Here is a 14,350-nt window from a genome sequence, read left to right as displayed (position 1 = left end):
CAGATTTGTTTGAATGAAATAATATTTTCTATCAAAAAATATATAACATTGTAGCACTTTTTATAATATGATATATACGAAATAAAAAATAGATGAAAATCGTGTCTATGATACGAGTTGAATAATATTTGAAAATTATGTTTTGCAAATCATACCAACCAAACAGAACAGTATATTCTCCATTGGCAGTAAAAGACTTCAATATAACCATAAAAATATATTCTTCACAGCAAATGAACACATTTTATACCTCAAAAATCAAAATTTCTGAAAATCAGATTATTATTCTTCTTGGGGTACATAGGTAATTGTGTATGCATAGACACATAGATTATTGCATATGCATACATAATTATGTGACCAGCATTAAAACTAAGCCTACTAACACATAAACAAGATTGGCCGCGCCTATTTAGATGGTTTTCGAAGAAATTTCTTAAACCAAAGAGCAGAAAGCTTAGGAAATCGCTTCATTCCTTCTTTGTAATCCACATAGTTGAGGCCAAATCTGAGAGTGAAGCCAGCATCCCATTCATAATCATCAATGAAAGACCAAGCAAAATATCCCTTTACATTTGCTCCTTCCCTGCATATAAATAGGGCAGCCTTTAAATAAGTCTAATTTTTCTTAAAAGTAAAAGTTTATAACATTTGTCTTCGAGTCCTCTGATTTTTCTCATCGAGGTTAACAAATTGAACTTGACCAACTTTATATTAATACAGTTCTTGTTCCACGGTTTAATCCTAAAGCCATGTATTTTAGAACGTAAAATCAAATCAAGCCGGATTTTTTTTTTTGTTTCAGAACGAAACTGGATTTAAGTAGACAACCAATTAACGAGAAATGGATTTTTTATGTTTAATCAATTCATCTGGTAAGACCAAACCTGACGATCTTTCTTTATGGTCATGGCATTCAACTGGAACATGTATACATTCAGAATTTTGCGGTATTGACTTGAATGAAATTTATTTTACATTACAAAAAGATAAATTTTATGGCATCAGTGATTTTATTTTTCTTAATTGAAGGGTTGTGATAAAGATGTCATCCAGACAAAAAAATTAGAAAATAAAGCACTCACTTGATTGCCTTTTGGAGATACCATAGATGGCTTTCATGATACTTTATCCGTATCACATCCTTTAGGGCTACTTCACGAGGAATTGAATCATTTCTTGACTCCGCCAAGCCTTTATCATGAGAAACACAAATCATACATCAATATATATATATATATATATATATTTTTCATGTTATATAGATATAAATAAGTGAAAATTTTAATCTAATTGCTTTACCATTTTCAGTGATGAAAATGGGAGGATTCTTGTACTTTTCTTTTATGTAAAGCACAAGGCTCCGAATTCCTTTTGGACATATGAAAAGCCAATTCAACCCCGTCTGCAGGATTTAATAATCAAATTCGAACAAGTAATAAATAGCATTGTCCAAAAGAATAGCATATCATAAAAAGCACATTTTATTAAAACAATAGCATTAATTTACCGGTTGACCAATAGGGACTCCGTCGATGTCAGCTGAAACACATGAAACAGAAATTATTAATTTTTAGAGCTTTAAGGGTTAAGACCCTATTTGGAACTTAATATCTAATCAGAGTAAAGGGACATGAAACATTAGGAAATAATTTTCTATATGGTACTTAAACAAAATGCAAATAAAATAGAATGAGGGACGGTATTTACAGGAGAAACTAAGAAATCATTTCTTGGTTTTTTATTCTAGTTTTGATTTGTTTTCATTATGATTTGAAACGTCTAATATCCAAAAAAGGCCTAGTGATGAATAACATTTTGTTGATACTATGTAGTATTTTCTTCTTTTTTGGGTCCCTTCCCACACTTACTTGAAAGAATGAGGTGATTGTCTGACATGTAGCTGAGGTTAACCCTGTTGAAGGTTAGTGCAGGGGATGCGTAATTGGAAGTATAGTAGTTCATCCCTAAGAAGTCAATTGACTCAATTAGCATCTTGGATTGAGCTGCTGTGAATGTTGGTAGTCGATTCCCAATTATTGTTCTCATGCTTGGTGGGTAATTTCCGTATGTAATTGGATGCAAAAACCTGAAAAACATCAATTTTTGCAAAGGTACATTAATTGTAAAAGCAAACCATATTTGCAAAGGGAAATTTTTAAATTCTTATAACTGATTCTACTGTACATATATACTTAGATAATTATACTCATGAAAAAAAAAAACTTGGAATGATTCTACTTAAGGAGATTAATTGCCGCATATAAATTTCTAAGTGTCATCACAAGTTTAATTATTTCAAATTTTACACACTAGAATTATCCTAACCGCAAAACTGGGCTTCAATTATTAAATTGACAATTAGGAGAACCAACACTTCAACTTTAATGAGATACTGAAAACTAAAAATTAAACTGACATCTACTTAAGGCTTTACAGGTAATTGAATGAGTCTTAGTCGAAGATGGGACCACAATTATGAAACTTAAACAACCAACACTTACCACCCTAACATGAAATCAAGGGCCCTATATGGGGCCTTGAGGCCTTCTGGTGTCTTAATCTTTGGCAAAAACCAATGAGTTGCATAGGTGACTCCAATCTGTCCTTTTTGAGACTTCTGAAAACATGCATACATAGGTGAAAATGAATAGCTAATATAGGTTTTTGCAGTTTTTTTATGATTTTTCTTTTAATTTTTTTTTTCAGCAGGGGAGGAATGGGACTTAAGAAGCGGGGAGAGGCAGGGGAGATTTTGCAATTGGGTGAATTTTTTTTTTTTTTTTTTTTTTTGGGTAAGTAGTTGCGTGAAGATTTTGGTTAATATAGAATTTCTAACCTGATAGTTTTCCTTGTACAATTTAGCTGCAGTAGCATGAGCAAGAAGTAAGTGGTGTGCTACAATATAAGGCTCTTTTCCAGAATTTCCATTTGTGCAATTTCCTGCATAAACCGAGCATCGACCAGGTGCATATGTCCCTGTTGTATATGCATACATGCTAAAAGATATTGGCTCATTCAAGGTAATCCAATGCTTCACTCGATCGCCAAATTCTTTGAAGCAGATGTCTACGTAGTCTTTATAATCCTCCCTGAAAATTAAAATGGTCCCCAAATAAATCAATGTATAAATCCATAATAAGTAGTCCCCGTACATGGTCCCAATTAGTACTGATAAGCATCTATTGCTGTTTTCAACCAGAAATGGTCCCTGTACTATGCACATTGCAGATTCTGATAATGGCTTTAATGTTTGAGGCTCCTATAACTATAACATCAGAACTTACACAATGTGGGGATGTAGCCATCCTTTATATTCATCTTCAAGACCTTGGGGAGTATCCCAATGAAAAAGTGTGACAAAGGGTTTTAATCCTGCACATTGAATAGATGGTATGATCGATTGGTTATATTGTAGGTTATTCCACTAGGTAAAAGCAAAATACAAGAGAAAATCGTACAGGCTAAGTAAAAATGATTACCCAGTGCGATAACTTCATTAATCACGTTATTGTAGAACTTGATACCTTCTTGATTCACGCCTTCGCTTATCTTCCCAGCTACAAGAGAAACAATTTAACTTGGTTTGAGACCAAGAAACCAAAGATTAATTAATTATCTTCCCAGCTCATGGGATTTTCTTGTAATAGCATTTCTACTTGCTTCATATTTTTATGTGTAGTACAAGAGTTTGGGAACAGCGAAAGGTGATAATGATTAATTGTTGTTTCAACTGAAATGTCTCTCTTCTACTTCTCATTAAAAACTTTTTTCTTGTCTGCAGATTTTGTAATTGACTGGTTTCTTCACAGTGTGCAAGGACTGATAGGGTTAAAAAAATATAATTATGCATGAAAGGTAATTCTTACTTGGTACAATTCTGGTCCACGCGAGGGAAAATCTAAAAGCGTCCATGCCCATATTCTTGACTAGACGGATGTCTTCCTGGAATATTACCATATGATTTATTTCGTTAAAAAAAATGGAAAAGTATAGAGATAGAAACAAAAAAAAAATTGTAAAGAAAAAAAGTGCTGCACAAACATTTAGTTTCTGTTAATAGCTGCATTTCTGTTTGAATATCCTTTTTTAAGTAAGTGCAGCTGTGCTCCTGGTGTGTATCTCACTGCTAATCCATTAGAAAAAAGAAACAGATTTTTTTTCTTTTTTCCTTCCTCTTTTTGAGCAACAATAAGAGAAGAGTTTAAAAAAAAAAAAAAAAGAGTAAGAAATAAGTACTCACCTTATAGCGGTGATAAAAATCGATAGCTACATCTCCATTGGAATGATCCCATATTTTCTCTGTAAATGTTTAAGAAAATTGACAAATAAAAAAATTGATTGTCAAATGTCACCAATAAAAGGCTGGTCAAAAAGAAAGGAAATTTGACAGTCTAGACCTTTTAAGAATGTCTCTATTGCTGTAATTATAAGAATTCAATCTTTTGATTGTGACAAGAAACATAGCTAGTTGCAAGAAAAAATTATGGTCATGACAAACTATTAAGGTAACTCATTCTTTAATTTCTTCTAAGAGTTGATGTGCCAATCAGACTTACATTAGATTTCTATACTAGATTTTATAGGGATAATTCTGGTAGGAAACAAAGGACTGCTTCTATCATCAATCTTGTAATAATTATTTTTTTCCTAGTATTGAAAAAGAAAAAATTAATCTTTCTTAGCATGAATTAGTGATTTGTAAACAAGCACAAAGGGAGCTGGCTGGTGGGCTCAGGATTTATTGTTTTGTAGCTAATATATGTAGCTATCGAAGTATATGGGAAATTTAAACCAAAAAAAAAAAAGTGATGTCCTAACAGAGGACAATCTTGACTGAATAGTGAAATATCATCCAGCCGGGTCGAGCACTTTTAAAATGAGAATTTTTTGGCCCGGCTGGCATTGTTAAGGTTAAGGTATGGTCTCAATCTGACAATTTTCTTGCCTAAAAATTTTGCTAAAATGCACAATTTTTTTTGTTCAGATAATTTTTTAAAAAAGAAAGTTCGTGTCGATCAGTTTATCCGATTTTCATCTACGTAGAAAACCATTTTGTAAGGGAAAAATTTCTTGTTATACTGATTCGTCAGATGCTAATACAAGTATCAAAAGTTGATGCTAGTTCTTCAAGATCAAACATTTTACATTTGTTTTTGCAAGTTTGTTTTTGAGTTAATAATCTTTAAAAAATAATTTAAGTATTATAAAACAACTGAATAAGGATTATGTACGTGGGCACTGCCGCTCCTTTCAAAAAACCGTTCTTGATGCTGGCAATATTGACTATTGAATCAGCTGTAAAAGCTTTTAAATAAGGGATAATTTCAGATACTTACCTTGATGTTTCTGACAATTGCACTTAAATATCCTCTAAAATTAAAAATTACACTCACCTCCCTTTGACGGACATATTTGATAAATATTGCACCCCCTGTCACTAAAAGAAAGTTTAAAAAGTGGAAAAAATGTATTGACATACAAGTTTTTGCCAACTTTACCCTCTTTATATTCTGAACGAAACATTTACCACTTTGTTTATAAAAATTAATTAAAAAAGAGCAAAAAATATGAAAATAGTAGGGATCCTGTCAGTACAACAAAGAATATATATACAATTCTGCACTTTTGACTGTTAAAAGCAAGAAGAGTTGGACAAGTTGCAACGGCTTTATTTTGGCAGTATATAAGATGGATAAAGTGTAAAAAAAAATGAATGCTATTTTTAACTCTTGGCATTCTTCCTCCCTATGGCAGTTGAGGAATAATAAAATCAATTTTGCTTCTCAACATAACAGTTGAGAAATGACAAAATCAAATTTTTTTTTTGCAGATGCTTGCGCCAAGAAGCAAATAAAAAAAATATTATTGTTGTAGGCAATTTTTTTTCTCACATTTTTGCAATAATATTAGCCACAACATTTTCAAGGCAAGTTGGTCATTAGGAGGCTTTTGGAGCTAACATGTTGTTACATCTATCACATAGGGGAGGTAAGTGTATTTTTTAATTTTAGAGGGAATTTAAGTGTAATTGTTAGAAACCTCAAGGGAGGTATCTGAAATTATCCCTTTAAATAATTTCCTATCTGCTAAAAAGAGTCAATTGATTTTCAACAAGAAAGGTAGAAATCAAGGGAGTAGTACTCGTATTGGCCTTTCCATTGCTAGCAAAATAGTCACAATCACTAAGTATGACGGTGATAAAGATGGCAATCATGGCACGTGAAATTTTGCTTCAGAATTAACTATGCAGAACAGTTAATTAATGTCAGTTATCATTTGTTATAATTAATTAGACTTACCATGATAGGTAAACTATTCTTTACATGCTATTGCACCAGTAATTTTTCGGAAGAAATTGGCAATAAATGTTACGGGCGAGAGACAAGAGTTGCAAATTTCTTGGTGATTATTTGTGGTTGGTGACCATGATTAATCGATTACCATCAAACAGTTGGGATTTTTTTTTCTTTTAAGTGGAATTGTGGTAAAAGTTAAATGCAAATTAGTCTATTCCTTGTCATTTTCTATATTTTCTAGTTTGCTTCCAAGGGTCATTCATGCCTTTGTTAAGCTATATGACTTAACATTCTTGTGTTCTTGACGAATTACCTGTTCAATGAACAAGTAACTTGGGGCTTCATGGTAATTTTAAAAACTAGATTGATGAATGCAGGAAAAATTAGATGGATGTTGATTTAACCTGGATGCGTGTGAGTAAAATTGTCCCATATACTAGGTCCCTTCCCTCCTTCATAAGCTCCTCCCTCAATCTGATTAAAAAAAAAAAACAAGATTTAAACAAAAACAAAGAATTTGACAAGTTTGTATAACTTATTAGAACACAAAATTCAAATTATAGCCAGTAGCCATCAAGAAAACCCTGCTTCTGTTTTGTCAAAGAAGAAAAGAAAATTTATGAAGGATTAATCTTAGAAACAGAACCCAAGGGCAAAAGGGTCGGGAAAATTTGGTTTCTTGAATAGGCATTTCTACCATAATAAATGCATTTTACTTTCCAAGCGTCTAGGTTAACCAGTGTATACCTGATAAGCAGCAGTAGCTGCTCCAAAAAGAAAGTCATCTGGGAAACTACTTCTGTTGAATGGAGGTCTGGAATAATGACTTGGTGTTGCTGCATAGCTATGACCTAAATAATGAGCAAGGAGGAAGACGAAGAGGAGGCTTCTTGCAACCATTGCTGCTAAATTAATGTTTCTATGCACCCTATCTATACTGCACTATAGCAACATGCGAGTTCTCTATTTATAGAAGAGAATTGCTAGCAGAAAAATCTTTTTCTTATTGTCTAAAAGCATTATTGAATACTCCCAATAACTATGAAAATGACTGTTGGGAATCTGTATTGCTCTCAAAGTCTTATCTTGAGGATTAGTCAAAAAATGAGACTTCACGTGTTAAATATGATGAAAATGATAAAATCACATTGCAGAATTTATTTCTGATGAAATTGTCATTTGAGAAGTGTATCCATCACCCATAGGTATTAATTACACGGGATTTTTTTTAATTACATGCGATTTTAGATGGCTGTGGACATTAAATCTGGCTAATCAAAGTGTATGAGTATAACATGGTGTTGCCACTTGCTTTAAGAAAAATGTACTGTCTCACCATTAAATCAATCAATATATTTCTTGATTTCCATTCCACAAGTTTCTCTTTCTCGTCATTAATCTTACGGACACTAGGCATCTGTATCCACAAGGTCATTAATTATCCCATACTTAAACATTTCAATTTGCAGACGCTGAAGATGCAAAACTTATAGATAGATATTTTTTTCTTGTTTTGTTTTTGTTAACATCCTAATAGGATATTATTATTGTGAGCCTATATTAATTTCTTAATAGTGATTCCATGTCAATTATGTTAAATTCTTTTCTTCTTGTTTTTCTCTTTTTTTTTTTTAATCTGAACCTTCTAAAATTTTTTAGGTTCTCGGATAAAGAGGATGAGAATAATTTGTTAAAAATGTCATAGTATTTACATTCATGAAATTGACCACTAGATCTAGTAGGCAGCTTGCTTGTATACCTGCTTCATGATTCTGATCGATAAAGTCCAATAAACTCTTCATTTAGACAACAGAAGTTGAAGTGCAAATGCCTTAGGGCAAAATGAAGCAGCATTTAAAGTCACTAAAACACTAACGGATACCTAATGCAAAAAGGAAAAGAAATAAATTTAGTAGTCTTGTAATACAAAGATGATGTGAAAACTGGAAAGCTTGAACAAAAATGAGTGATGTACAAGACGTATTCTTTTCGTGTTCGAATACACAAAATACTGGAATAAAACTCGTGTTTTGCATGGGCGATTTAAACATTTTTACCTTCATATACATTGTGTTACTTCATCAAGAAAATTATTGTCAGGAGTGAGAATAAGTTTAATGCTGCGGTGCAGTTTTCTTGTCAAGCACAGTTACAATGGTACTTGTCTGATGTCTCTAACACTTTTATAAATGCAAAACTAATTTCTTTTACTTTAATTACGAAAAGAATTAATTCTACGTACTTACATCATGCATCTGAAGAGGTTTACTGGCAGTTCCTACTTTACCAAGAATAAACTTTTCAACCAATTGAATTATTGGATTCTACTTGGCCAGTTTGACAGTGGAATCATGCACAGATTAACATACATGTGGAAGAAGGTGGATTGTCAATAATAGTTTACACAAAATTGTAGATGTCCTGGTCAAGTAATTGACTGCAGATATGGTAGGATTTTGCTATTCATTCTCTCAATTATTAGATGAATCATGAATGGCCTCTTAAGGACTTGCTGTAAAAAGTACAAAATCAGCTAGCTAGTATGGTACACCATTTTCTGCTCTCTCTCTCTATATATATATATATATATATATACACACACACACAGGTACTGCTTGATTCCTACTTCCTTGGGCAGGCAACATTTCTTTCTTGCTTTTTGTTTGCTTTCTAAGAGTTACCAATCCCACTTTTTTCCTTTGTCTTTAAATCACAAAACTCCAATATTGTTTGTCCCTTCTACTTGGCAGATCCAGTTTTACTTTTTCTACACCACAATAGGCCAATACTTGCCAGTTTGTGTTTTTCAATTACGAGGACCTAGAAATTTCCTTCATTAACTGGAAAAACTTGGCATGGAAAGTGTTAGGTAAAATAAACGCTGAGATGTACATTTTGTCAAACTTCACTCTCTAGCTCATTAGCTGAATAAAGAAAAACATGTAGATTACCAATGGAAGAAGATGCATTGCTATTAACTACAAACTCTGAAATGTACAATCTTCTGTAACCCCAATTCTAGGTCACAAGCTGAATAATCTAAAATATCTAAGTACCATTCAATTCTGGTCCTCATATTTCATGCTCAAAATTCAAAGGGACGTATAATTGAAGAGAGAGGGAGAGAAAATGATAAGGCATTGCATCACATCTATACAGCTGCAACTTCTCTTGAATGCTATAGATTGAGCAAGATCCTTGGCAAATTGCTTTACCAGAACATCTAGAAAGCAAAACATAAAATACGACATAATATTGTGTAGAAGATATTGACTTGAATGCAATTGATGTGGAACTCGTGTAAATAATATCCTTTAGGATATGTATGCTTAGAAACTGAGAAGAAGAACGAAATATCTCTCAAGCATCATGCAGGAAATTGAAACAATTTAATGAGTTTTAAAAGCACACCGAGAGATGGGTCTCCACAACTAAAAGCTCAGTTGAGATTGATGCTTGCTGTATGCTTGGCCATGCTCTTAATTAATAGATGCAACTCTCTTCCAAGCAGATGATGATAAGAAAAAATATATGGATATTTCGAAATATTAGGTTCATGAGCAAACGATTATACCCCACATTGGTTCAAGAGATGAAGAAAGAGCAGTTAATATGTAAGTAAGGGTCCAAGACCTAATGATTTAAGTTTTTGGATTAGAGTTGAATTTCTAACTTACATATTAGACTATTTGGTGGACTCTTTCGAAGTGTTTCTTCCTATCATGAAACCTGATAGCTGACAGTCGATGTGAATACATCAACAGAAAATAGTCTATCAACCGACGAAACCAGTTAAAGACTGTTATAACCGAGGATATTAAATAGACAGGAAATGAAACACCTTGTTAGTGATCCTTGCGTAATCTTTTTTTCTTATCAATGAAAATTAACTGTTGCTTAAAAAAAGTTTATAGCAGTAATTTTTATTTATTACATTTTTTTCCACTTTAGCTAGTAGTTTGCCATTATTATGGTAGCAACAAGGTAACAGAGTTGGCAGTAGTGGTGTTGGTGGCGGTACCACCTACTCGACAGGCATTACAGTAGGTTATTTTTTTCACCTCTTTCGTTCCTTTTTAGCAAAAGGGTAGTTTTGGTATTATAATTAAAATTACTGCTATTTATTAGGTTTCGTTACCGAAACAACAAAAATAGGGGAGGTCTGTGCAATATTCAAAACAAGAGGAGTGCTAGATAAAATTGTTCTGATCTTCAAGGGAAATATGATTCCAGTTGATTTTAAATCATAAGAGCTATTGAGTTTCAATGATTGCTTGCTTTTTATAGCTTCTTATTGTACTAAAATAGAAGCTAAGATTTTCATCATGCATTTGGTGCATATTTAAATCTGATAAATAAGCTTGCCTGGAATTTATTAAGTTCTCATTCTTGTAATAATTCCACTGATGAATAAAGTGACCAAATCCCTTGTTGTAGCTGTTGACGGGATTTTTATATCAATGCAAGTTTATTTCTGAATTTTACCCGTTGAACTGCAAGTATACAGGTCACTTAGTAGTTTTGGGCAAATATCAGGTCGATCCCACAAGGAGCAATTTAAACAAGTACTAGGCTCTTATTTTCTCTATTATTTAGACTTACGATAAATCTGAGCAAGAAGATTATAATGCTATTGTCTACAAATCTGGTTTAATAAATTGAAATGGAGATTTCTTTACTAAAGACTTAAATTTAGGGATATAGATTCCACATAAACAACACAAATGAATAGATTTACCTCTTGTTATTATTCTTGTTAAACCAGGGATTTATTTCCAAATATTACCAAATCTCATTCTCATGATAAAATGCCTAGAGTAGTTCAGTTTTCCCTATCTTCATGGTGAAATACTAGTTCTACTCTGTTTTTCTTCATGAAATGCTAAGTAATCCACTTAAGTGTACCTCTATTTTCATGAACATACAACTTAAACTCTACTCATGTGTTTCCATTATTACTACCAATTCTCATTGAATAATAACAACTATAAACATGCTATTGGTGATCAAACAATAACAAGTAATTACAACTACACAAATAGACAAGTTAATACAAGATACAACAAGTGTAAATCACATTCAATTCATATCATTTAGCCATAAGTTTCATCTACTCCCTAGATAAAGAAGTTTAGCTACTCATGAATGATATAACAATCAAACTCACAAGTTTATTAATGCAAAACATCATAAAGTACAAGTACAAGAAAAATAAAGGAAAGCTTAGCCAAGTAATGGTGAAGCTCTCAAATTTCTGCTATGTCTTGTTCAAGATGATTACAAGTGAAGTCTCCAAGTGCTTCCTCAAGAACTTCTAGCTAGAGAGAAAAAAATGTTACAAGAAGAAAAACGAGCTACGTATGGTCCTCCTTGGCTTCTCCTTGTTTCTCTGCATAAAAGGTGGTAGAAAGGCACTTTTTTTCTCCTTCATGATTTTAACCACTCAGATTTTGTAGAGGAAGTCAAAAGATATGTTGTTTTGACTTGTCAATAACTCATTTTGTCTTCCTTTTTGTTGCAGAAGCATGTGCCACCGTATTCTCTCACCCAAGATAGCTGGAAAGTTGTGTGAAAAATGAGAAAAAATGGCTGTGCCACTTGCAGAAGAAAGAGGCAGATCCGAGGGGTGAAGAAGGATTCGAGCTCGGATCATGGCGGATCCGAGGCCTTTCTCTTATGGATCCGAGCTCGGATCGTATGTCCTCGAATGCACTGCTCCAGAAGTACAAACGAGGGCTCGGATCACCGTTTGTTCACACGGATCTGAGCTCGGATCCGTGCTGGTTAATTTCCAGTTTTTTACTTCTTTCCTTTTTCTTCATTTTTGCTCCTAGTATCCTTGTATTTTATCCTCCAGATGATCCTTACATTTTTCGTCATCTCGTGCATGAATTCCATCTATCAATATCCTTCAAAATTTCACAAAATTAATGCGTTAATCCACTCATTTATCAAGTTTTGAACACTTAAACAATATTTAAGCAATTATCACCAAAAGAGTTCAAATATGACTTTAATCTTCTCAAAACATACCAAAAGTTCATGCCAAATTTGTACAAAATGTACGTTAAATATTCATTTATCAGCTGTGTCTTGGTGTTGAAAGAGTCCTCCTTCAGCTTCTTACCAAATCTTTTCCTTCAGCAAATCGATACTTTGAGGCCAACATCTGGTATGTAGTGTTAACTGCTTTAGAGTAATTTCACTAATTACAAAGCCTTGCTACGTGTTTATGTCTCAAAAATCCAAACAATAATGTTGGTGTAGAATTCACAATGCAGGTAGTTTGGTTGCCGTAATACTTACTAGCTTTGATTTGTTTTTTTTTTTTGTAAGTGGAAAGTTTTGAACGCCAAATTTTTCGTTTATACTTCTTTTCCTGTATCACCTAATCCATCCCTTCCCTTTTACTGGCTTCGATTGTTTAGCTGTATAGCTGCAATTGCACTTTACTGCTACAAATTGAGCAAGATCCTTGGCAAATTGCTTAACCAGAACATCAAAAGAAACAAAGTAAGAATAAGCTATGAGATTGTATTTATTTTGACTTGAATGGACATCATCCTGTGATACTCATGTGTAAATGATATCGTTTAGAATATGGCTATCATTTATGAGCTCAGAAGAAGAACGAAAATTCATTCAATCATCAAAGCAGGAAGTTGTAACACTTAAATGATAATTAAAACCACATAGAGAGATGGGTCTCGGCAACTAAAAGTGCAGAACTGTCCACATCAATCATAAATCATCGATGCCTAGATGTTCTTTCGATTCATTCCAAACAAGAAATTAAGAATCTGGCACTGTTTAATGTTGGTAGGATGCTGTACATGGAACCGGTTACCAGACATGAATTCTCCCCCAATCCTTATCAATCATTTATTGCTGGACGATTTCCAGCAATTTTAGTAATAAAATTACTGTTTTTATACAAAAAGAAAAAGACATGAATGGGCATTTCTTTTATATATTAATGATCGCCATACCAACTCTACAAAAAGCGCGCCTTCTTAGAAATAGCACATTTTATGCATCTTTGTATAATCGCAAAGTATTAAGGATTGTTCTTGATAACTTATAATGAGCTACAAGCATCAAAAGTTAATTTTGAAAATCAAATATGAAAAATAAGCACATGTTCTCCGATTTCTTCCTCAAGTTTCATACTTAATTATTGAACTTATTTTACATCAATTGTGAAAGAGGTAAGATACTTGGTTATGAGTGTAAGAAAAGGTTTCACTCTTTGAGCTAGTTTTTCGGGCTAAAAAACCCAATACTGGAATCAAAATAAGAGAGATTGTTGAATTTATTCCACATTAATTGCACGTACAAGGGGCAGCATGCTTAGTTATAAATGCGAGAAAAATCCTCACTTATGAGCTAGGTTTTGAGTGGGCCTTTGTCACTCCTTATAATTTTATTTGTTCTTAAACTATTCTTCTTTAATATTGCAACTGACGCACAATAGCAAATGAGTTATTCTTATATCTCAACCCCATTACGTGCCACCGACAAACAGTGAAATAAACACTAACACATAGCTACATAAACCCCACATATCTTGCCGATAAAAGGATGAAGATTTCTCTATTCACAATTCAATTGTCATACTTTATCAAGTTGTAATGACCACGTTTTCGAGATAATCTGAAAAGTGCTTCAAGAATATTAAAAAAAAATTGAAGTGTAAATTAGATGTAATTGACATCTAAGATGGGAAAGGTGAGTTCAAAAGAATGAAATTGGAATGTTTGGACAATGAATATCCCAGAGCTAGTAGGAACAAGAGAGAGAACAATTGAACAATGAAATTGGAAGATTGGTAATCTGCTACACATCATTAGCCCAAACTATTTAGCAGTTAAAGACTTTTATAAATGCATCTGAATCCGTCGGAAAAAATAATATGTATTGCAACATTAAAGATTCATCTTTCCCCCTGTCCCTATCTTGAATCATACAGGCGAGACAAGGTGAATAGCCATGCATGTATTGCACCTTTTTTCTTCCAGACAACAAATTTGCAATATATGTAACTTCACTTC

General features: G+C 33.0%; 1 protein-coding gene across 1 annotated transcript; it reads right to left on the bottom strand.

The window, feature by feature from the left end:
- Positions 1 to 204: 204 nt before the first annotated feature.
- On the bottom strand, positions 205 to 7,265 carry LOC113763700 (beta-glucosidase 13-like). The gene is made up of 13 exons (XM_027307600.1): positions 7,047 to 7,265; positions 6,704 to 6,773; positions 4,244 to 4,302; positions 3,870 to 3,945; positions 3,483 to 3,560; positions 3,288 to 3,375; positions 2,840 to 3,092; positions 2,505 to 2,620; positions 1,872 to 2,089; positions 1,511 to 1,542; positions 1,303 to 1,405; positions 1,086 to 1,194; positions 205 to 586 (listed from the first exon to the last, which is right to left on the bottom strand). The coding sequence occupies exons 1-13, from the start codon at positions 7,197 to 7,199 to the stop codon at positions 409 to 411; spliced, it is 1,533 nt and encodes a 510-aa protein (XP_027163401.1). The 5' UTR covers positions 7,200 to 7,265; the 3' UTR covers positions 205 to 408.
- Positions 7,266 to 14,350: the final 7,085 nt, after the last annotated feature.

The sequence above is a fragment of the Coffea eugenioides genome, chromosome 2, assembly GCF_003713205.1.
Source record: "Coffea eugenioides isolate CCC68of chromosome 2, Ceug_1.0, whole genome shotgun sequence".
Classification (NCBI taxonomy): domain Eukaryota; kingdom Viridiplantae; phylum Streptophyta; class Magnoliopsida; order Gentianales; family Rubiaceae; genus Coffea; species Coffea eugenioides.
This window is presented reverse-complemented; position numbering and strand designations above follow the sequence as displayed.

Bases quoted from the DNA above. Each gene is read 5' to 3' on its own strand.
- LOC113763700 (XM_027307600.1), bottom strand. From the start codon at position 7,199: ATGGTTGCAAGAAGCCTCCTCTTCGTCTTCCTCCTTGCTCATTATTTA. The intron at 1,543-1,871 runs GTAAGTGTGGGA...CATGTGTTTCAG, and splicing joins CAATCACCTCATTCTTTCAA to CTGACATCGACGGAGTCCCT. The intron at 1,195-1,302 runs GTAAAGCAATTA...CTCATGATAAAG, and splicing joins CATTTTCATCACTGAAAATG to GCTTGGCGGAGTCAAGAAAT.